The sequence below is a fragment of the Aedes albopictus genome, chromosome 3, assembly GCF_035046485.1.
Source record: "Aedes albopictus strain Foshan chromosome 3, AalbF5, whole genome shotgun sequence".
Lineage (NCBI taxonomy): Eukaryota > Metazoa > Arthropoda > Insecta > Diptera > Culicidae > Aedes > Aedes albopictus.
In genome coordinates, this window is record NC_085138.1 from 154,434,014 (window position 1) to 154,458,854 (window position 24,841).

A 24,841-nucleotide genomic window follows, 5' to 3' on the forward strand; every position below is an offset into this window, starting at 1 on the left:
TCCTATACGAGCATTAGGAAAACTAGTTTTATTTTCGCTTCGACGTTTTGGTCCTAGTTTGGAGCGGGACAATTATTAAATGTTTGTATTAGACTGTAGAGCAAAAATAATCAATATGCCAAGGATTTTCATTTGAAATTTCATCCAATTATTCTCAAGGTTTCTTCAGGAATCCTTTTCCGGGATTCCTTCAGGAAATTCGCCCGGAGTTCCTTCTTGATTCCTCCAAAAACTCTATAAGAGATTCCTCCGGGAGGTCCATCTGAAATTTCTCAAGGAATTTATTCAGCGATTTATCCGGGTAATCTTTCTGGAATTCAACCAAAAAAAATCTTGCGGAATTTCTTCAAGAACTTCTGCAACCACTCCTCCAGGAACTCCTTTCAGGATTCTTACATTAACTCATTTCAGAAATTTCTCCTTTTTTCACTTTCTGCAGATTCTTATGGAATTCCTCCAGAAGATCATTCTGGAATTTCCCTAGATGTTCGTAATCCTTGTGGGATTTATTACACAATTCAAGAGTTTTTTTAGAACTAAGTAGGAGCTCCTCTAGGGGTTCTTTTTTATTTCCCTTCAAATATCTCGCCAACAGTTCTATCTTTGAATTGTTTCTGGGAACCTCAGAAGAAAAAAAAACCGAAAATGTTCCATAAAGTAGAATTATAGACAAAATGTCCAAAGGAATGTATTTAGGAACTCCTGAAGGAATCTCAGAGAAAATTCCTTGAAGTTTCTCGGAACTCTTAGAGAAATCTCGTAGGGAATTCCTCAACAAATCCTGGAAAGGATCTCTGAAGGAATCTCGCATGAACACCTGGAGGGATCACAGAAGATTCTCAAATCAAATTCATCACAAGTATCTTTAATCATTAGCCTTGTCAAAAACACCGGAACCCACAAAAAAATCTCGACCAATATTGATCTGGTTCTTATCAGATTTCTCCACTATAATTTCCCTTAATTTGCTATTAGAAACCCCACCGGAATTGCCATTCAATACCCACCGAATTTTCCTCAATGACATATCAAAGTTCGCCCCCAGTATGTTTTTTTTTTTGAGTTCCACAAGATTTTCAACAGGTTTTGCATGGAAATTCAAGCTGAATCCCTCCTATTGTAGACTGATCGGCAATCGTATCAGGCTTGGATCTTATCGTAGATCTCACTGAAACCCTTTTGAAGTCCACACCCCAAAACCCCAGCGAAATGCCTTTCAAAATGTAAATCAGCTTTCCCCTCGGAACGCTCCAGAGTTTCATTGGAGTCTCATAATTCTAATTTTCTCTCGAATCCCACTAGCAAGTCATAAATTAGCGCACACTTACACGCGGGTGAATCACACATTTCGAATTCAATCACGCTATCCATGAAAGCCATTAAAATTTTTTAAGTTCCAAGTCCACGACGATTTTCAAGGACTTTGAAAATATTCTCATGATAACCACGACATGCCGCTCCACTCAAATGCCAATTTGTCTGTGAGAGTAAACAGTTCAGCATAAATTCGGGCAGAAGTCCATAAATGTAACGGCGCCGACATAGTGCCGCTTCAAAGTGAGAGTGAGAGTGCGCGTCCAAAGGATTTTCGTGGATTTGCTGTTGTTGATATTCTTTTTTGCGGCTTCGAACACGCGCACTCTCACTCTCACGCGTAACTATAACGGCACCCTAATTGTTTTGTGTTTACTGGGAAAACTATTCGGTGTGAATAGAATAGAATAAAAAATAAATATTATGCTTTAGGAATATGCTTGAGATCTTGTCAAGGGATAGCGTTGGTTGTATGAATAAAAATTCACGTACATTTTAGATGACCTGGTATATTTCTAATGCATTGATGAAGTAACTGATGGTAATAGTTTGGTTTAGAGGAACTACTTGGATATATTTCATAACAAAAAGACACATTTAAAGTCTTGGTTGATTTGGTAAATTGAATGATCCAAATTAATGTACTTATTGGAGGATCTAGAATACCTGTAATTCGTTGACGCAGTAGCAAAAGTTGGTATTTTGACTGAGAGGGTCTACTTGGATATGTTTTGATACGATATAACATCTTTGAAACGTTTGTTGATCTGGTAGATCATGTAATATTATTTCGGGACAATTTGGAGTATCGTCAATATCTGAAATACTTTTGAATCGGTAAAAAAAATGTTTTCTTGATTCAATGAGTCTTATCAAACATGTTCTGCTAGGAGAAACGTTGTAAATTAATGTATTTATTTGAATCTCCCAGTTTTACAACTCCAGGACAGTTTGGATGACCTAGAACATCCCGAAAAAAATATTTAACATAATATATCAGTGTTTCCCTAAGTATTATAATGTATGCCATTGAAAAACATAAATTCGTTCCCGAAATATGTGTAGAAAAAAGTCGTCCCCCCGAAAGGGTTAAGGAAGCGTTCAACATTTGGGTTACAGACTTACCATACAAATGTTCTATTTTCTCTTAGAAAATGAAATTTAAGGGAATACAAATTCAATGGACAGCATAAGGAATAACTAGATCTAGACGTTCACTGGATATTTTTCAACTAAAGCGGAATTATGCACGGAAAAACAAATGAAAACCAAAATGCCAGTACTAACCATTCAACAATTGGCGAATTACCCTGATGAAATCTGTATTGAAATTTCTGAAACCTTAAATAAATGTATGCATAAGAACAGAGCTGACCGGTTGACCAGGTTGGCTTCCCAAGTAACAATCAGCATGCCTTGAAGGTTTATTCATGTTTTATCCTGGTTTTATACGAGCATATCAAAAAGCTAGTTGTTCTAAATTAGTTTTATGTAGTAGTTTTTTACTTTGAACCTTTGGCGTTCCATAAAACTATCATATAACTTCTGCTATAAACATCTTCAATTAAAGACTTCAAAGTAGACATGAATTGGTTTTATCACTTATTATATACCATTTCAATTAAACTTGCATTTGCGGTTGTTGTCGGAGAGATTTTTTTTTGTAAACAAATACACAAAACTGTGAGGCAATCCATAAAACCAACAAAAGATTTCGTGGCCGTAACATAAACCAAAAAAATGCTGTGATAAAACCGCTAGTTTTATTATGAGCTCAGTTATGACTACCTCAGGAGGGTTAGCCCTATTGGAGGAATCATCAGGAACACAGAGTTTTATCAGAAAAATATGTCGTCTAGCCGGGATAATTCATGTAAATACAGAAAAATTATTACTCAATTTTATGATTTCACGTACAGCTTAAGATCAAATTAAACCATACAACACGTTTCCGTCATTTTATTTTTATTAAAAAAAGACAATTACACCGTCTTCGACCTTACGGCCTCTACAGACTGAACAGTACAAACATTCGACAACAGACAACACATATAACACCCAGTGGCCCAGTGGAGAATTTTCCGTTTGACGAAAAGTTTTCCCCGACTGGAGTGGGAATCGAACCCACACTCCGAGGCTTACAAGACACCTAAACGACTGACGCCGCTAACCGCTCGGCCACGAAGCCCACAAAAACAAAAATTTTGTCAGAAAAATTACATATTGTCTTTTAAACTCCGCTGTGTTGAAAAAACCTTTTTTGCACCCTATTCCACCGAGTAAATTAAATGCATTTAACTTCCAAATTAAGCATAGTTTGTGTGGCGCACTTAGTTTTTGTCATTATCACAGTCACATTCACCACAAATTTTCCGTGGCATGTCTCCTGACACGTATTAACCTTCCAGGACGCGCGCCCTCAAGCAACCGAAACTGCACCGCGCTCGCGCAGTATACGAAAAGCGAGGTTTTTTGATAGTGTTGTACTTTTTACAACAGCGCGCGCGCTGAAGGGTTAAATAGGAAAACAAATCTGCATTCCATATCTGCATCTTTCCAATTGATGGCTGGATAAATAACCAAGCTTTATTTATTCTGACGATCGAACATTGAGAGTGAAAAATAATCAAAACAATTATTTGACAAGTCAGAAGATGGTTTTATTTAGAAGATTGATAAAACTATGATACAACCCGAAATCCTAAGCCGGTTTGCATACGAAGTCCTGTAGACCCTAATAAGACTGGGCCAACTAGCCAGAACGTGGGCTTATTGAGGCATACAAGAACTCGAGAGCATTTTCAAGTCGGCATCAATGGTTTTATGTTTAGGATTTTTGAATCGCTAAAAAACTGATAAAATTGAAATTGTTACTTGGGTTCTGACAAGGTCACCAACCAGCATAAGGAACGTCTGCAAGTCCTGCAAGAGGATAGAAAGAAACTGGATACATTTATGTGATAAATGAACTCAATCATTTTTGTTTTTGTTCTCATTGTCCTGAAAATACAGCCGAGTTGTTTGAGTATCTAGTATAGTTTTTCTTGGGATGCTACTATATTTTTTTGATTTTTTTAAATTTTTTGTTCACTTCTTTTTTATTTTTTGAGAAAGTCGAACAGTTTTTTTCTTTTTTTTTAATATTTAATTGCAGTAACCTTTTTCTGATTTTTTTTTCAGTGTTCTCATTTGGAAATGAATAAAAAATAACCCAGACGAATTTCTACGGCAATTTTTTACAAAATATGTTTTTTTAGATGATGATCTGGTTGCAATTATTATTGAAATAACTGAAAGTGTTCATCTAGCATCTAGCAATAATAGCATCAAGCTTTCCATTACTTATTACGAAAGAGATGAATCAAGTAAAATTAATCCAATATGTTATCTGTGAATTTTTAAATACTTTTATAATTCTTCAGCCAGATAGAAATACAAAATTATTATAGATTATGTTATTTTGTCATAATAATTATTGTAACAACGGTTGTTTTATAAAAAACGTTCATGTTTTATACCTTTAGTAGTGAAAATAACAAACATTCTAACAAATCTCCCTCTTATTAAAACCAAAATATAATAAATTATACCTCGACACATAAGAAGATTATATAAAACTTTGTTACATTGAACTTGCAGAGATGGCATTACGCACTGAAAATATACACAGTGCAGCTCATTTGCATATTATTGAATCAGTTGCTCCAAAACTAGCTGACTTTTTCTCATCATTCCCATTACACAGCGTAACAAAATTTAACTTTTGGTCTGTCTCAAGAGCAAACTTATGTGTCTCTGACAGATTTTGGGCCGCTGAATCCGAATCCGGGCTCAGATTTGCTCCGGCACGTCACAATTTTGAGCTATACCTCAATTTATAGGGCAAAATATGCGATTTTGGGCTTCTTTCACTGCAAGCCATTGAGCATGGAAATATTTGTTTAATCAATCAAAAGGGAAATTGGTCAATTAACATCTGAATTAATGAGTCATGCAAAATATTTCGTTTAACCAAATCAAATTTGTTAGTTTTAAGCGATTTATGTTAGGCAGTGTTGCGAAATGAGCGAGTACTCACACATCTAGTCAAACTCACGAGTGAGTATGAGTAGTACACCTTAAACTCACCGTGAGTATTACTCACATTTGAGTAAGCGCTGTACAACTCACACTCACTCGTGAGTATTGACGTGCATTTACTCACTCACGAGTATGCTTTACTCACATTCATAGGTAATCTAAAATTTATCTAAAGGCTTGGAATCCTATCAAACATTAAAATGGTATGTTTTATTGGGGCGAATGTATTGAATCAGTAGACAAGGTTGCTTGTCAATAATTCTATTGTTATTTTTTTATTCTAGTGAATTGTAACTTACTGCTAGTTCTAAGCGCTCCGTTAAGGGTGGTCCTGAAGAGGTCCCCTTTGAGCCCAACAGTTCAACGTGAGGGCTTTTGTTTGTACTTAAACCTCTTGTAGACAGAGATCAATCCCCTGAAATGGCTGTCATCCACATATAACTGGCGTGAAGCCAAAAATTTGGTGCAGGACGTGGTGATGATTTGAATGGGCGGTTGCATTAAGCTGAAAACAGTGATTTTTTTTCTGCTAGTGCAGGCGTGACATTCACATATAATTGAGTTCAGAGTTGTTCTAAATGGACGAAAAGTATTTTCATGCTTGTGCGTCTTGTAAATTTAACAAAGAACACTAAACGCATTGAACAAAATTTGTTTAATGTTTAAACGATCGTTTCTCAAATGGACGATAATTTGTACGACGAAGTTCGCTTCCGCACGTAGCGGATTGAAAGGCAGGCTGAAATTTCGTAAACGAGCCCGAGGCGGCGGCTTCAAGAACTAACGCTTTCTTCAGGGGGTTGGCAAAGATAGCAATTAAGAAAAAGTAATTTTACGGAATCGTGTGTGTGCTCGATTGGTAGCCGATTTGACAGTTCGATAGCAGCAGACTAGCATTTAATGACCTGCTTTAAAGGCGCATATAGTGCTGAGTTAATGTCATTTTAGCTGCTTATTGGTTACCTGGGTGTGATTACTGGCCATGTTACTGGTAGTAATTCGCTCGGCAGTTTTTTTTTCTTTATAGGTGTCCGCGCGCAGAGCGAACATAGTTTGTAAATGAATGTCACGTGTGTTCCAACAGTTACCGTATTCCAATCCCAGAATCCCATCCTACTAACCCCGAGTCGACCGCGGGATATTTCGGTCTACCTTCTAACATTTATGTATGTATGTGTATGAAATGAACACGCACTTCCCACCCGATCCCGAACGACAGTCGCGCAGCAAGCTGGCTGGCTGTTGAGAGCGACGACAACGATGATGCGCACCGCCGCGTCGTCGATGAGAAGAATGAACGCGACACGCAGAACTCGATGTACACAGCGCAACGAGTAACTTTCACGCAGCGACCGAAAAGACAAAAGAATTTTCACGCAGATTTGTGTAACACCGGATCAACACAAAAATTGTGCTGATCCGGTGTTACACAAATCTGCGTGAAAATTCTTTTGTCTTTTTGCTCGCTGCGTGAAAGTTACTCGTGCGCTGTGTTGTTTCATTTAAGGGTGGACAACCGATCGAGAGAACGCGAGAGAGGAACGACGACGACTACGACAACGAGAGAGCAGCGGCGGCATACGCCGTGGCTACCAGAATGTTCGATGGACGACGGCTACACGATGCGTCGAGAATGTTCCACCGGCGCGGCGGTGGCGAATGCGCGCCTAGAACTTTCTGGAACGCGTGATCGCGGTAGCGTGTATATGGGGAATGGGGTATAAAAGGGAGTTATGTTTCATATCAGTTGTCAGTTTTCTATAAGTTATCGAAGCGAATACATCAAAGTACCAGTAAAGTAAAGTGAAGTGTTTTATTAAGTCCCTGGAGTTCGGATAAAAACCAGCCTTTTTCAAGGCTAAGAAGGAGTTATCAGGAATATTTTCCTTTCTTCCACCGGAGTGTAATCCTCTGCTGTTGGCACTCCTTCAGAGGAAGGAGTCGGCCCGTCTGCTGCTAACCAAGTGTCCGTGATCGGACAATAGGTCCGAGGCTCATATAATTAGGGTGGTCCAACTTTATATGAAAAAAAAAACTGAGACTTGAAAAAGTTCATGAGATTCTTTCAGAATATGTTCCTTTTGTTACCCATAAGTTCCAATAAAGTTTTGTTCAAGTCTAAGCACTTTTTTATGACACATCCAGCACAAAGTTGTACCAGATTCTAGCAAAAAATTGCTTAGAAATCAACCATTCGTTTTGTTGGTTTTTGCTTTGCTGGGTGCGTTTAGTATGTGAGTTTCATGTTCGAAAGTAGAGCACGCAAGTAAATTTACTATTTTTTGTAAATTTTAAATTACAAACTGATCAAGTATTTAGTATGAGGAAAAACGTTACTTTTCCTTACGGAATAATAGAACGGACTATTTTTCCGCGCAGAAAAACTACAGCTCTTTTAGATTTACAAGGGAGGCGTTACCAGCAGGGTTCGTAATTTTCGTTTCAGCGATACGAAATATGGCTATTCTCACGGCGGCGGGAGAGCTTATTTTCACTATTTTGCTCGAGAAACACTTTTCCCCTCCGGCACTTCTTTCGAGAGTAGCGATTCATGATAACTGAAAATCGCTTCAACCTGCAGATAATTTCTTTTCGTTCTGTTAAATTTTCTCTCACCCAATTTTCACGAAAATCTTTTCAAAGCAGATTAACAAAAATTGTGCCCGCGACGGGATTCGAACCTGGAACATTACTAAAAACATACGTGACACGCGCACTCTATCCACAGCACCACGCCAACCACACAGAGGGTGTAGAAAATATAATGCATAGAACCAATCATCGTCGGCGTCATACGAGTCAAGGAAAGACAACATAATCGGCCGACAAAGGGCAAACGAAATTCTCGCACCTTTGGGAGTGAGTGAAAAAATGTTTTCGCTCTGCTCTTTGTGCGGGAGATTTCTCAAGCCAGATTTTCGCTGAAAATTGGCGTGAGGGAGAATTCTGTTTTCGTGAGAATGAGCGAAAATTCCGACCGCTGGTTACCAGTGTAAAACTTTTTTCCTTACTTGCCTGCTCAAGTAATTTTGAAGCACTCAAGTAATCTTTTTGCACAGTAATAGAAACTAGCCATATGGGAAAAAACGATCAAATGTATGCAGAAAAGAAAAGTTTTAAATGTTTGGACCTAAGAGATGCTGTAATTGACCCTACCATTTTTTATTTGAAGGTAGGTAAATATTTGCCAAAAATCTTTATTGAATACCGTAAAGTGGCCCGACGTATGCGAAAAAAGTTATACCCTTAACAAAGTGTGGCGAAATATAGAAATTTCCTAGTTGATGATATTACTTTGCATGCGTAGGTAAACAATAAGAGGTATTAGCCTATGGTAGGGTGACCATATGGAAATAAAGTGAAGGAAGACATTTTAACCAAATTCGGTTGAAAAAGGAGGACATTCGCGAGAAAAGGTGGACACTTTTTAAAATAGCACGAAAATACAAAAAAAAAATAAAAAAGCCAAGTTTACAAATTAGTTTTATATGGAATTTGTTTTGCTCAACTAACATTATTATTACAAGCTTTATTGCAAGCTTTATTTACTAGGATTTCAGCTCTTGGCTGGTTCACCTCGGAAACACCCAACTAACATGTTTTTGCATTGTATACGTCGATTCAATTCTTTAAGGGCATCCAGATCATTTTATAAACTCTACAAGAAGAAGAAATAAAAACTGAAATCATTATAACCGTTGAAATTTAAACTTGTTATTTGTTCAACTGAATTGGTGTAGTTCTCATAAAAAGTACCCTTTTCAATAATTTTGGAGAACTTGCAATGTTTAAATCACTAATGCTCTCTTTTGTGCAACAGTTGAATTAAAGCAGTGAAAGCTGAATAATAAAGCTGAATAATAATGAGACGTTTCAAATCAGCTGTTTTTTGAATATTTACCAGTTTTGAAGTTCATCCGGTGGGCCCATTTATTTACATTTTCGCTAGCATAACATGTGATACAGGCCCATCCAATAAACGAGGTTCATTTATCTGCAAAAATGCGTCAATCCGCCCACTATAATTAATATCCGTAGACCGTGGGGATGCTTTTTTCATCTGCTAGTGGCATCACGCAGCTCGCGGGATTGATACATGCCACATTAGAAACCGAAACATCTCTGCCAGCAAAAATCTGATTGGCGCTCACCACATGTTATGCTACTTTTCGCGAAAACAAAAACATCAAATGTAAACAATAACAATGAGCGGCCCACCGGTAGAACGTCTCGTAGCTTATCTAAGCAATCTAAAACAAATCATAAACGAAAATACATCAATGAACTTCACTAGTCATCTCAGCTTTCTGAACTCGATAGCTTTTACTCGGCTACTGTTACTGTTATTCTATTCTAACTTTCAGAGATTTGCTCGAAAATTTAGTACCGTGATTTCGGGTGAAATTGATCAGTGGGGTGAAATTGATCGACGAGAGGTCCATTTCTATTTGTTAAAAATAACGTTTTAAACTCAAAACAATTGGTGTAAAATGGCCATCATCTGGCTGAATGGTTATTGAATGATGAGTTTACATGTTTTACAGCCAATTAGTCACATATTTTGTAAGAAATTCAATATTTTCCGAAACTGCATGTTAGGCGAACTTCATAGTCGCTTTCAAACTTTTGTTACCGTAATTGTATCACACGTGTAATGAATATTCGAGTGAATGTTTATAACTGCAAAGTATTCGCTATACCCGATTTCGTCATCAAAAATTCTATAAATATTTTAATTTAGGTATAAAATTGTACTTTTCCGAAAGTACACTATTGATATTCATAATTAGTGAGGAAATTGCATACCTTCAGGCGTTTTCTTTGGATTTCATAAACTTTAAGCTTAAATAATTTAAAATTTAGTAAACTTGTAACAGTTTTGCATAGCTTTGCGCATTCTAGGGTGTTTACTTCAGATATAAAAAATATTTTCAGCACTCACAAAGGCATTTCACTGACTGATCAATTTCACCCCGAAAGTAATTTATTTGATTTTTTATTTTAAATGATATTTATTATAATAGAATGATTTGCTGTAAAATTTTCAACCTGGTTTACTGATGAAAACCATGGTCGTACTTGTTTTAAAGCATTGAATTTAACCATATCGACAAACACTTAAAAATTAGGCGCCGAAAACGGCGAAAAGTGATCAATTTCACCCGAAATCACGGTAACTTGGGCCAATCGAATAAGAGTTTTCTACTGTATTGTACTGTTGTGGAAAATTATTACGATTAGAAACTGTAAAACAAAAGATTTTGCAGTATCAATACTGCCTCCACGATGGAAACATCATGTTAACGTTTCACTATATTTTCCTGGTGCATTAAATTGGAAAGGCTTTCTTATTTATTTATTTATTTATTTATTTATTTATTTATTTATTTGGATGTTCTTTCAACTGACCTTAATGATCTTATTGAAATCTTAATTCTTAATAACAAATTATACGAACAGCAAACTGACAAAATTGAAATCTACCAAGTATAATCCACAGGAAAAAAACAGAAACTAGACAATCATCCATTCAAAACACAAAAAATAACGATTTTAAGTACGATACGGCTTCCAGAAGTTACAACGATTTTCAAATTCTCTGATCTTAATATTACTAGGCCAAGTCGAGGGTTTCATTGCCAGCGATCTCCATTTTCTGTCTAAATCGATTTTATAAGATATAAAGTCGCAATCATGTTCTCTTTGCTTCGAAACTAGCCTTCTTACCCTAACTTTAGTACGATCAACAGTTCTTGTGGCAATATTTCCAAATCTGTTTGGTGTATTTTTATATAAAAAAAAACATTTCGGTGGCAGTAAAGATCTGGAGATTGCGACTTCGATTTAATGTGACACGTACTCCCAGTAATTTAGCTTAGAAAACATAACTCTTAGTTACCCATTGAAAACGTAATTGGGTTTTTAAATTAAGAAAAATGTATTGATTTTTTGATTTTATACGAAAGAGCACCTTTTTCTGAACCACCATGATTTTTTTCAGATTTTTAGAACTTCATTTTGGTACATAAAATCGCTTTCGAAGAGATTTTTCGAAATCACCTTTTGACAGCTGGCCAACTGCTTGACAGCTCCGCCCAGTACAAAATGCAACGAGGGGTGATTCGACAAATCGCTCCCATACAAACTTCAAACTGATTTTTAAATAGGTTCCCGGGCTCCAAAATTCATGAAAATTTGGATTTCGGCTCAGTTTTGCATGCAGATTCTGAATATGGAATTATCTCAACACCGCTAAAGAAGCCAATTGGTGCTTATCATAGCTTAACAATAACATTTAAATAATATGTAGTAGCTAAAACAAAAATATTAACCAGCTGTTCATACGATTTTATGAAAGTTAGGTATAAGTTCAAAAAGGAGGAGATTTTCATGGAAAAGGAGGACATTCGATTTTTGATCGAAAAGGAGGACATGTCCTCCTTTAGGATAACATATGGTCACCCTAGCCTATGGTGCCAAAGCTCTCGAGCAGATCCACCTTTTCTCGAAAACTGTGCCTAGTATATAAATAATCACCATTGCAGCACAGAACAAACGAAAACATCATTTCAAACCAACAAAAATAACTTACTCACTAAACTCACCGTGAGTAAAAAGAGTAACTCACGCGTGAGTAATGACGTCATACTCTCGCGTGAGTATTACTCACTTGTGAGTAATACTCACGCGAGAGTATGACGTCATTACTCACGCGTGAGTATACTCATACGCGAGTAACTCACAGTGTGAGCATTACTCACAAATGAGTAAGGTGAGTGAGTATTTTTTACTCGCGAGCATGAGTTTCGCAACACTGATGTTAGGTACGATATTTCCCATACAAATCACCCTCCAAAAGTTGCATGCAAGTTTACACACTAACATAAAATGCTTCAATCTATCAAATTTGATTTGATAAAACGAAATAGTTTGCATGAGTCGTTAATAAACTACAACAGATCTCCTTGGGAATACTCCTTGAGAATTTAGGTTTGGTAAGCACTTGTCGGAAAATTTTGTTGAAGGTGAATGATTAAACTAATGGGCATTTTTTTTATTATCGTACAAATTGGGCCGAAGGGTCTCAGATTTTCGTGAAACTTTTTCCACAGGCAGGGCTCATGGATATATGAACACAAAAAATTGAAGAAAATTCAGGAGGAAATTTATTGTTTTCCCCTGACACTACTTACTTTGAAAAATCATAACTCAAGAACGAAGCATCGTAGAAACAAAGTTTTTTTAGAAAATGAAAGCAAATTTTCTCAGAAATCCAAAAAAAAATATGAACTGGAAAAAAACTTTCCCACAAAATTTTCCACAGCTGAAAAAGTTCCTCAAGAAAAGCCGGAAAAACTATTCCCGAACTCGTGGAAAATTTTCTAAAAAATATTTTTGAGAAGGTTATTTCATAAGCTTTAATCGCTGAAATTTTTGGAATGCACTCTTTTGTTCGTTTTTGAGTTATGGCTAATTTTGTTGAAAAATGTCCAAATGTGCCATAAAAGCCTTTTCTTTGATAAATCATAACTCAAGAACGAAGCATCGTAGAAACAAAGTTTTAAAATGAAAATGAAAACAAATTTTCTCAGGAATACAAAAAAATATATAAAATGGAAAAATTTTTCCACAAAATTTTCCACCGTTGAGAAAATTCATAAAGAAAAGCCGGAAAAACTATGTCCAAAACGTGGGAAATTTTAAAAAATATTTTATAAGCTTTGATCGCTGAAATTTTTTGAATGTACTTTTTTCTCGTTACTGAGTTATGGTCAATTATGTGAAAATCACCATGTAAGCCTTATTTCATAGTTCATATTTTTTAAATTTCTGAGAAAAATTGCTTTCATTTTCTAAAAAAAAAACTTGTTTCTACGATGCTTCGACATTGAGTTATGATTTTTCAAAGTAAGTAGTGTCAGGGGAAAACAAAAAAAATCTACCTGAGTTTTCCAGGAAAATCGGCGACCCTGAATTTCCACCTGAGTTTTCCGAAAAAATAGGCGACCCTGAATTTTCCTCCATTTTTTTTTTGTTCATATATCCATGAGCCCTGCCTGTCGAAAAAGTTTCATGAAAATCTGAGACCATTCAGCCCAAACTCGTACGGTAATAAAAAAATCCCCTAATGAAAAAATAGAAAACAAATGTTGAAGACGTCTTAGACTGCTTCTTGATTATTCTAAAAGCTCAGAATGTATCCTTAAAAAAGAAATGCTACTTTCCATGATAAGTTTAGAGCACTTTAGCACATAACAAAAGTGGAACTTCATAGTCAGAGCGAAGGGAAAACTTGTATCCTTTTCCAGCTCGCGAAACTGTTATATCTTTTATAAAAGGCATCGAACTGTTATTTATTTTGGTAAACAAAAAACATCTGACCCAACCAGTATTCCAGTTTTGGCAAAGAATACAAGAACGAAGATTGGCATCTGAGATATGCGTAAAACAAGCTGCGAGAAATTCACTTATTTTTTTCCATAATTTTGTTGAAATCTTTGAAATAACACATCCACGTTTCACATATCGATGTCCCTTTATATATAAAGCTAGAGAACGTATTTTTGATTTTCCAGGTAACCACTAAGCACTGTTCTGAGCATTATAACGGCCATTAAACAACTTTTCAGTGCTAAATAGCTCTATATAAGCATTCCTAATGCTTATAGGCACTATAACCAGTAAGAACTAAAATAAGCCCTGTAAGTATATATAAAGCCTACAAGCTTTCAAGAAGTTTGTCAGTGCTGTCACAGGGCTTGGAGCACATGACGTTTATATCAATCAAAATAGATTTCGACCAAAACAGACTAAAGTCGGTCATGATCAGTACATTTTAAACATCCATGTCGGACGGGATTGGCGGAACGGGATCATTTTTGTTGTTGGAATGTTTCTCGGAATGGTGTTGTTAAATAGATAATGGAGTCTGGTTATCTTGATTATTCATTTTTTTTTTTTTTCAATCAAGACAAACTCCAGCTCGTTTCCCTCTTCTTGTGAAACGTTTCCCGACCATTTATATAAACATTGCTTCTCCTGCATCAATTCCTGCGTTCGTCACCACCAAGCTTACCACTGAATCATCCTCATCCCAAACTATTTTGCTTTTCATGGTTTAAATACTAGTTTGATCACACCATTCCCATGGACCCGGAGGACAACAGCTAGAATCTGGATGAAGTAGCAAAAAAGCAAAGGGAGTTAGAAAAGAACAGGTGATGAACAAAATATTATTTTTTCTTTTTTCTTTGTCTCACTTTTGACAACTTTCGCTCCAGAGACTTGGTACGATATTTTGAAGTTGGCCGTATATCAGCCGAATAATTCGCCAAAAGTGGCTTAAGAGCAGCTCTATAAGAGGATATAGAACCAATTAGCTCTGTTAGCCAGGTTCTACATTCGACTATAGAGCCGACTTAATATCATTTTTACGGCTTAATGGTTACTTGGGTTGAGTTTACAAAGTTTCATCACAATTTACATGCTATTTAAGATCTCCACGTGCTGCCAGTCTAGATCTATGAGGTCTTTGTTTAACTTCGCAGCAATGAAAAATGGTATACATGCTGAAAAATAGCATAGCAATAATGTTATAACGCATTTGACATTTCGATGCCCTATATACCAGTGTACGAAACCGAAAAGGAATCAACTTTTTGAGCCAGAGTTCCACTTATGTTATGTGACTATAGTTTTTCTATGAAATTTGGTCACACGGAACTAGTTAAATGAATAGTTTCCATAAACCATAGTTTTACAAATAATATAATAACGTGGGTCATAAACTTATTTTGTAAATCCCTATCAATAAAACAAATGTGAGTTGTAAATCATTTTTTTTATGTTTTTTTTTATTTTTCCACTATTGAAATTAGCTAATTTCATAGTGGGAAGATTAAAAAAAATGATTTACAACTTAAATTTGTTTCATTGATTTCGAAAAGTTGAGCAGGTTTGCTATAAATTTTGTTTAAGCACTATTTCATGAAACGCTGGCATAGAAATAGTCGTTAAAAGTCGTAAAAAAAAGGTTAAAATGTGTCAAAAAAAAATTTAAAGAAAAATAAAATATTAAAAAAAAAACTTTATCAAACGGAAGATAGACACCGTATAAATAACATTAAAAACAGATATGTTATTTCTGTACTCCTTAGCTAGCTGAGGTAAAATTTTTGAATAAATTGAAAAAAAAACCATGGGGCAAATGTATGAGAAAAAAGTAGAAAAACATCGAAAAATTTGAAAATAATCTTTGAAAAATGGAAAAATCTGGTGGTTCGACAATATGAGTTTTCCACGGATGCGGTGGAACCTCGGAATGGCTTTGCATACCCATGAATCTGAAGCATGACTTGAAGCAATTTTTTTTTCGAAACTCCTGTGAAGATATCACTCAATAATACTCTGAAGAAATTTTATAAAATTAATGCTTAATGGAGAAATTCCGAAAAAAGCCTCTGGAAATTTTTCTGTAAACTATAGGCTAACTCGGATGTCCCTCAACTGTAGAGACGCTTGGTGAGATAGGAAGAAAATCGTTTGTTTATATAAAAACGTAAATTTTTGTCGTCAAATTTTACTCATTCTCGCTCTAGAAGTTGCTGTTTTCCATTTGCAATGACTTCCATTATCTTCATTCTTGATGCCCACACCGACAGATTCCGGATTGGCCAGCTAACAAAAAATCCGGAAGACTGCATTCATTCTAGCCTACAAATAGTTTCTGTAGTTTAGAGAAATTTTTACTCATTATACTCTCCATAAAAAATAAATTCGTCCCATATCACCCTAAAATCGAAAAAAACTCATTGTCAAAATAAATTTCATATGTCTAAAACATCACAAAAGCATACATAAAAAAGCAAAACATGTGAAAATTTGACAAAATTTTGAAATTTCAGAATTAATTGCTAAGTGGATCTTTTTTTCTGTCAAACCCAATTTTTAAGCAATTTTCCCAATCTTATCGGAAACCACTTTATTCCTCAAAAACCCAAAAAACCAACCAAATATTTTTCAACACAGATTACTAAAACAATGTAAAATGGATGAAGTGCATTCATTGAAAGGTATATTTTATCATTTTTGCATGTAATTTTCTTTAGAAACTGTAACCACTCCATGGTGGATCTTTTTTTGTGCCGATCACTGTAAATGGATTTCTGTCTGTCTCTTTTTCTGACTCTTATGAAATTGAAAATTACTGAACCGATCGGCTTAAAATTTGTATGCGGTGGCTCTTAGGACCGAGGAAGGTCCCCGGATTCTCCCCCTCTGGAAAGGGGGGCTCCCATGCAGGTGAACTTGCGGGAGACTTTCACTTGGGAGCTGTATGACAAAAAAGCATAGTAAGCGGCAGTATGACGTTTGCCGGTACAGCTAGTTCGATATAAAAGAAAATATAAATAAAAAATCCATATAAAATTTTCAATTATTTAGTTTTGTTTTATTATTTAATTATTTTTGTTATTAACTCAGCACCACCTAATAGGCAAAAGTTTTAAAATAGAAGAAGAAACGGTACCTTGGATTTCTACGCAAATTATGATATTTCGTTCATATTGCTTTTGTTGTTTGAAAATATCATAAAATTGATTTCTAGATATACCTATGGTTCCCTTACCAGTGCATCACGTTGCCAACAGTTTGCTGGCGTAGTGTACTGTATGGGTCGAAAATTACACTAATACAAGGGTGTTCAGGTTAAGGTTGGACAGGGTGCATTTCCTTATTTTTTATTTTTTATTTTTCATCAAATAACGCAGTAATATTTTCAAAATCGGCTTCCATACACATTCAGAAGAAGGACGAAAATATTTCCTCATTTTTTGCGCAGGTGGAAAATGTTCAGTTTTACAAATAGCGTTTTCAAACGAAGTTTTTATTCTTCTTGTGTGTGCTCTTAACACACTTTATGTAATAACACATAGAGAAAGTTGACGGCAAAAATCAATAATATCAGTTGGCACCTAATGAAAAATCACGATTGAGTTGTTTTTTCTTGACCATATGCATAAATTCTTTTACTACTAAAATGAAATAAAAACATACTTAATAAACGAACAAATTGTCGTATCGATTCCACACCCTTCTAGCCAGACATTTCCTACTGGTACTCCTGCGTGTGATGGTTTCCGGCTGTTTGAAGAGGATCAAAATCCGTTCGCTTTCCTCGCCTATATGTGGGAATATGTACACCCGCCCACTTTTGGCGGTAACCCAGACAGATTAGAGACAATTTGCATATATTCAAATGTTGCTGTCAACATACCTGCACAAACAAATTGGATTCAATGGGCACATCAGACATCATATTTGATTATTTTATACTACGAAGGAAGGAGAAGTGCGGTGTGTCTCTGTTTTATTTTCGGGGTATTGAAGTCAACGTTAGATATTTTTATATATTTTTCTGCAGCTTATACAAAATATAATCAAAATTTTGTTCCGAAAAAACTATTTGTATATGAAGATTATGTAAATTATACTCAACCATTAAAATAATAAGAAATATTCTTCACGGAAAATATCTTGTAAGGAGATGAAAATCAAATTTCATTAGTTCTCAACTTGTCAAGTGCTGATAAAAGTGTTGACCAAAATCTACTTTCTCCTTGCCACCTGAACAGGTGCCCGAAAAAAAAAACTTTTACACTCAATTTAATTTACCAACTCACCGATTTCTTCTCTCTCTCATCCCCACTTCTCTTCCACCACAGGGTCTTCAAAAAGACGTCATCCAATCAGCTGCTGACGCTGTACCTCGGCAGCCGGGAGCTGGTGGCCCGCAAAGGAGCTATCGAACCACTCAGGGGTGTCATCTACATCGATCCCAAAATCATCAACGATGCCAAAATCTACGGCCAGCTGACACTGACCTTCCGGTAGGTAATTTATTGGATTTCGCTTCTTTTCCCCCACCAGTACTCTTGGTGCGACCCTTACCCTTGGTGCTGATTGGAATTCAGTGAGGAGGAGATATTAACGAGGCTTGTTGCTTGTTACTGGGAAGGTTTGAAATTGAAACCATTTCGGTAATGAGCTTTCTTCCACTCGAGGAATTCGATCGATGTTTACGGTGAGAAAATGATAAGTTCTTGCAGAGATTAAAAGAGATTTGAATCATTTTCTGTTGGGCTCTATGTGGAAAGTTTGCAAGCGTCAGCGGTTGGAAAATTCCACACAATCCTATATAAAATTCTATTTTGAACAATGTTGTATAAAATGAAGAGTTTCCTGGCAGAATAAGATTTACGCTGATTGTCCACCCGTAGTAATGCTGCTTCAGTTTTGCCACTTAAGCTGAAAAAAGTTCGTGTACACAGGGAAAAATTTCTACTCAGTGGCTGAGTTGGCCTTACTCAGAAATCGAAAAATCCTTTGTTTTCTTACTCAGTTTCCGTTAAAAGTGGGACAACCCATTGCCAATGGGTTGTCCCACTTTTAGCCGAAACTGAGTAAGAAAACAAAGGATTTCTCGATTTCTGAGTAAGGCCAACTCAGTCATTGAGTAGAATTTTTTCTCGGTGTAGCTGCCGACTTAGCACTACGGACCATATGTTCCGGGGGTAAAAGTCCACCAAACAGGTCCCCAATCCAAGGCGTCAGGCGACCCGTGCTGATGGATGAATGGTTGAGGGGGTTTAAAAAATGCTAGATCTTTAACGGAGCCCGTAGCGTGGGTAGATCACCTTTTTGGTCCTATGACCAAAAGGTCAAAGGTCAAAAGATCTTAAGTCATAAGGTCGACGGTAAGAAGGTCGAAAGGACAAAAGGTCGAAACTTGGGCCGAACTAAAAAAATATGTAACTAGGGCAAAAGGTCGAAAATACAAATGGTCAAAAGGCCGAAAGGTCGAAATGAAAATATAACAAGAACAAAGGGTCAAACGATCGAAAGGTTGTCATGAAAAATAACTATCACAGAACTTCGAAAGGAAGAAGGTTAAAAGGAAAAAAGCTCAAAGGCTGTAAGTAGTAATACAATTGGAAGGACCAGGATTCCTTAGGTTCGAAAAGCCTATTTCAAATTTATTCAAGTACAGTAGACGTTCGGTCGGTGCAAACGGTTTAACTGCAATGCTTTTTAACTGCAAGTCCGGTAAGTGCAACAAATTTGCAGTTATCGCACCGCCAAACGTCAAAATGGTGCGCCATGTTAGCCCTAATGAACAGTCGAATGAATTTTTCGTTCATTTTACGTCAATTGATGGCTTGTTGACAGTGTCAGGCGTTGCAGTTATCGGATTTTCGTTCGCTAAGTGAAACGTAAACATGTTGCAGTTATCGAACGTCTACTGTACCTGCAGCGCGATGATGTTCGCCATAAATATTTTTGTCACTCATAATCAATATGAATATTTGGATGGAATTAAAAGAAATTGTCGAAACGAATAGAACATTACGGATAAAGTATCAAAAAATTCAATGTGCAATGTCTAATAAGTACAGGTAGATAAAAATAAATAAAACGTAACGTTGATACCTACATTTTTTTATATTTAAGAAGATATTGGAGGAAGATCTTCTTGGAAATATCCATAATCAAACTACAAATAACTGCTGCGATAGTATAACTTGAAAGAACGACTTATTTTAAAAGAAGGCAAAATATTACGAACAATTATAATATTAGTAAGTACGCGAAAAATTGTCAAAAAGCATTACTAGAAAGAACAGCCTATTTTTTCAAAGAAGGAAAAATTGTATAGGAAGCAGTAATTGTAATACCAGTCAACTAATACCAGTTAAACCATTATATAAAACCCAAATTAAAGGATAGATTCCCGTTTCGGACGGGAAAAGTTAACGAAAAAAAAAAAAAAAAAGTTAACGAAGTCCTGGGTATAGTGTAACACTGTGCTTGTGATCATACAAGTTAACGCATTGGCAGGCAAAAATCCCTTTATTTAATAACTGTGGAAGTGCTAAAAGAACACTACACTGAACGGCGGTTTGCAGTGAAAATTACTATTCTGAGGGTCAATTTAAATACACAACGCCACTAAATTTGTGCAGACTGAGTTTCGTTTCAATTCAAAAGAATTATGTTTTCAATCTTACCATGGACTCGATTTTCAATTGAAAAAGTTTCTGTTGGCAACCGGATTCGAACCAAGAACCTTGACATCACCAGGCTCGCACGCTACCACTCGGCTATCGAACCGGTTGATGTGAGAAGAAACAAAACGCACACAAGATGCAGATGCGTTGGTGGGTCGATGATCATGTTTTGCCATGGTAAATTTAAAAACATATGTATGCTTGTCTTTACTGCAAGCCGCCTTTCAGTATGTGATAGTATAACTAGGAAGAACGACCTATTTTGAAAGAAGGCAATATATTACGAACAAATATATTATTAGTAAGTACGCGAAAAATTGTCAAAAAGCATTACTAGAAAGATCAGCCTATTTTTCAAAGAAATTTCAATCACGCCTACAGCCGTGAATGTGTTACTCCAAAGAACAGCCATTGTTCAACTAATACCAGTTAAACTATTATTTAAAGCTCAAATTAAAGGATAGATTCGCGTTTCGGACGGAAAATGTTAACGAATTCCTGGGTATAGTGTGACATTGTGCTTGTGATTATACAAGTTAACGCAATGGCAGGCAAAAAAGCCCTTTATTTTTAATAACTGTGGAATTGCTAAAAGAAAACTAAGTTGAATACATGCAGGCCGAGTGACAATGATAATGTAAAGTAAGAAATAAGACGATAGATATGTAACAAGAATTTAAGATCATGACCGAATACGTTTTTCCCCATTCGAACTTTTGACAACAGGTCAAAGGACAAAAAGTCGAATGGACAAAAGGTCGAAGGGACAAGAGGTCAAATTGGACAAAAGGCCAAATGGGTCAAAAGGTCGAATGGGACAAAAGGTCGAATGGGACAAAAGGTCGAATGGGACAAAAGGTCGAATGAACAAAAGGTCGAAAAGGACAAAAGGTTAAATAGACATAAGACAATTTAGAAGAAGTAAGCAAGAAAAAGTAATCAGAATTTGGTAGAAAAACGACAAAATGATTCAACAACATAATAACATTATTGAAAGATAGGAAAGTGTCTACTAAACCTTGTACATAGTAGCTTAAACGCTCCATTTTATTACCGCATTGCATTGCAAGTGGTCAATTAATATCTAAATTAACGACTCAATGCTCGCCAGGTCACGCTTCACCTGGTCCGCCCATCATGCTCTTTGCGCGCCTTCTTGTGCCAACCGGATCAGTAGCAAGCACCAGCTTTGCAGGGTCGTTGTCCGGCATTCTTGCAACATGTCCTGCCCACCGTATCCTTCCAGCTTTGAACACCTTCTGGATGCTGGGTTCGCCGTAAAGTGCAGCGAGCTCGTGGTTCATTCTTCTCCGCCACACACCGTTCTCCTGCACACCGCCGAAGATCGTCCTTAGCACGCGTCGCTCGAAAACTCCGAGTGCTTGCAGGTCCTCCTCGAGCATGGTCCATGTCCCGTGTCCGTACCGGTCTTAGTAGTGTTTTGTACATGGTGCATTTGGTGCGTGGGTCAATCTTTTTAGACCGCAGCTTCTTCTGGAGCCCGTAGTAGACCCGACTTCCGCTGATAATGCGCCTTCGAATTTCACGACTCACTTTGTTGTCAGCCGTCAGTAAGGATCCGAAGTAGACGAATTCCTCCACCACCTCGAAAGTATCCCCGCAGACAGACGTTCTAGCTCGAACAAATTTATTCAAATTTTCTATGTAAATTTTCACTAGCGACACCTAGGCAACCGATTGCCACAGTGCAGTTGACAGTTTGAGAAACCACGTGCTTCCAGCCGCTTACTTACCACCCAATTCACCACCCACCAAAAAATAAAATCAAAACAAACACTGTCAAAATCATTCCTACATTTGCGTCACATTCACAAAGATTTCCCAATGCGAGTGAAGTTCATCCAAATGCAGTTTTATTCAAGCAAATCTATGTAAAATAAAAGTAATAATGTGTAAAATATTTTACAAGAGTCCTGCGCTAATTTGTGCAAAAGATTTTAGACATTAAATAAAAGTCATTTACTCTGCACAAATAATGTGGAAACATTATTAGCGTGCAACACGTGCGGTCTTTTCCCGCCGTCCTGCTGGAAGACGACCGTGGTGACAGTTGTTGGTCGCAACGCACATGTGAGGCAGCGATTGAATATGAACGTCGCTAACGCCATCTGTTCGCTGATTGCCACTTGGCAATTTGTGGCGGCCATGTTTTTTACACAAGCTGCTGAGTCAAACTTGAACGTCTGTCTGCGGTATCCCCATCTATCGTAACATTACTACCCAGACGGGTCCGGTCGTGTTCGGTTCCGCCTACCAGCATGTACTTTGTTTTTGAGGCATTCACCACCAATCCGACCTTGGCTGCTTCGCGTTTCAGGCGGGTGTACAGCTCTGCCACCATTCCAAATGTTCTGGCAATAATGTCCATGTCGTCCGCAAAGCACACAAATTGACCGGATATTGTGAAAATCGTTCCCCGGCTGTTGAGCCCGGCTTATCGCACAACACCTTCCAGAGCGATGTTGAAAAGTAGGCATGAGAGTCCATCACCTTGTCTCAGTCCTCGACGAGATTCGAATGAACTGGATAGTTAACCCGACACCCTTACGCAGTTTTGCACACCGTCCATCGTTGCTTTAATCAGCCTAAAACACGGAAAGCCGTTTTCGTCCATGATTTTCCATAGCTCTGCGTGGTCGATACTGTCGTATGCCGCTTTGAAGTCGATAAACAGGTGATGCGTTGAGACCTGGTATTCACGGCATTTCTGGAGGATTTGCCGTTCGATAAAGATCTGGTCCGTTGTCGACCGGCCGTCGATGAAGCCGGCTTGATAACTTCCCACGAACTCATTTGTTTTAGGTGTTTTTGTTGTTTGGTGACAAACGACGGAAGATGATCTGGGATAGCACTTTGTAGGCAGCATTCAGAATAGTGATCGCCCTGAAGTTCTCACTTTCCAAATGGTCGCCTTTCTTGTGAATGGGTCAGATTACCCCTTCCTTCCACTCCTCCGGTAGCTGTTCGGTTTCCCAGATTCTGATTATCAGCCGATGCAGACAGGTGGCCAACTTTTCAGGGCCCATCTTGATGAGTTCAGCTGCGATACCATCCTTACCATTTGCTTTGTTGGTTTTGAGATGGTGAATGGCATCCTTAACTTCCCTCAGCGTGGGAGTTGGTTTATTTCCGTCCTCCGCTGCACTGGCGTGGTCATTTCTTCCGTTGCCGTGGGCCCCCGTGCCTACGTTCTCCACGCCGTTCAGGTGCTGATCGAAGTGCTGCTTCCACCTTTCGATCACCTCTCGTCCGTCCATCAAGCGGCCTCCGTCTTTATCCCTGCATATTTCGGCTCGCGGCACGAAGCTGTTGCGAGATGCGTTGAGCTTCTCGTAGAACTTTCGTATTTCTTGAGAACGGCACAGCCGTTCCATTACTTCGCACTCCGTTTATTCCATGCAGCGCTTTTTCTCCCGAAATAGGCGAGCCTGCTGTTTCCGCTTCTGTTTGTAACGTTCCCTGTTCTGTCGATTCCCTTACTGCAGCATTACCACCCGCGCTGCGTTCTACTCCTCGAAAATAGTTCTAAACTCCTCGTCAAACCGTTCCTTTCGTCGACTCCTTTCCACGTAGCCGATGATGCTCTCGGCTGCGTCGTTGATGTCTGCATTAACTGTTCTCCAGCAGTCCTCTGGAATGGCCTCATTGAGCTCGCCCTCGTCTGGCAACGCGGCCTCGAGATTCTGCGCGTACACTCTTAAAAAATTAGGAATTTACACGTGACGTAAACCATCAACGTACGCGAAGGTTTCATGACTCAATGGCAAATTTGACTGAATTTTACATCCATTATGTAAGCTCGAGTTGATTGCACAAGATGTCAACAAACCTATCTGACCAGGTAGGTAGAAACAGTTTTACATTTATCGCTCGCCCTACAACTCGGTGATATGACTGAGAGGTATAGTCCATGCCTCTCAATCAGCGGACCAGTGTTCGAATCCAGTTCATTATTTTACTTTCATTTGTTTCATCGGTCGATTCGGTTTTAGCGATTGCTAGCTCGACTTTATTTGTGATAGAAGACGTAAATTTGCGTCAAACGGGCCGCTCCTTTTATGTGCATCCAAGTGAACTTAAATTTACATGATTTTTTCTAAGAGTGTATGCTGAGGCGACATCCGGTTGTTTCAGTCGCTCTAGGTTGAACCGTGGCGGTCGCCGGTACCGTACAGTTTGACCATCACCAGATAGTGGTCGGAGTCGATGTTGGCGCCACGATAGGTACTGACATCGATAATGTCGGAGAAGTGCCGTCCGTCAATCAGAACGTGGTCGATTTGAGATTCCGTCTGCTGTGCTGATCTCCAGGTGTAACGATAAGGGAGGCTGTGTTGGAAAAAGGTGCTACGAAATCAATG

The 24,841-nt window shown here is 37.7% G+C and overlaps 1 protein-coding gene across 3 annotated transcripts in view; it reads left to right on the forward strand.

The window, feature by feature from the left end:
- The window catches only part of LOC109431771 (uncharacterized), a 436,488-nt gene that overhangs the window by 277,118 nt on the left and 134,529 nt on the right, over positions 1 to 24,841 (forward strand). For all 3 annotated transcript variants that reach the window (XM_062856052.1, XM_062856051.1, XM_062856053.1), the window contains one exon: positions 18,117 to 18,281. In XM_062856052.1, the coding sequence (XP_062712036.1) occupies positions 18,117 to 18,281 (165 nt within the window). The remainder of the gene's footprint in view (positions 1 to 18,116; positions 18,282 to 24,841) is intronic.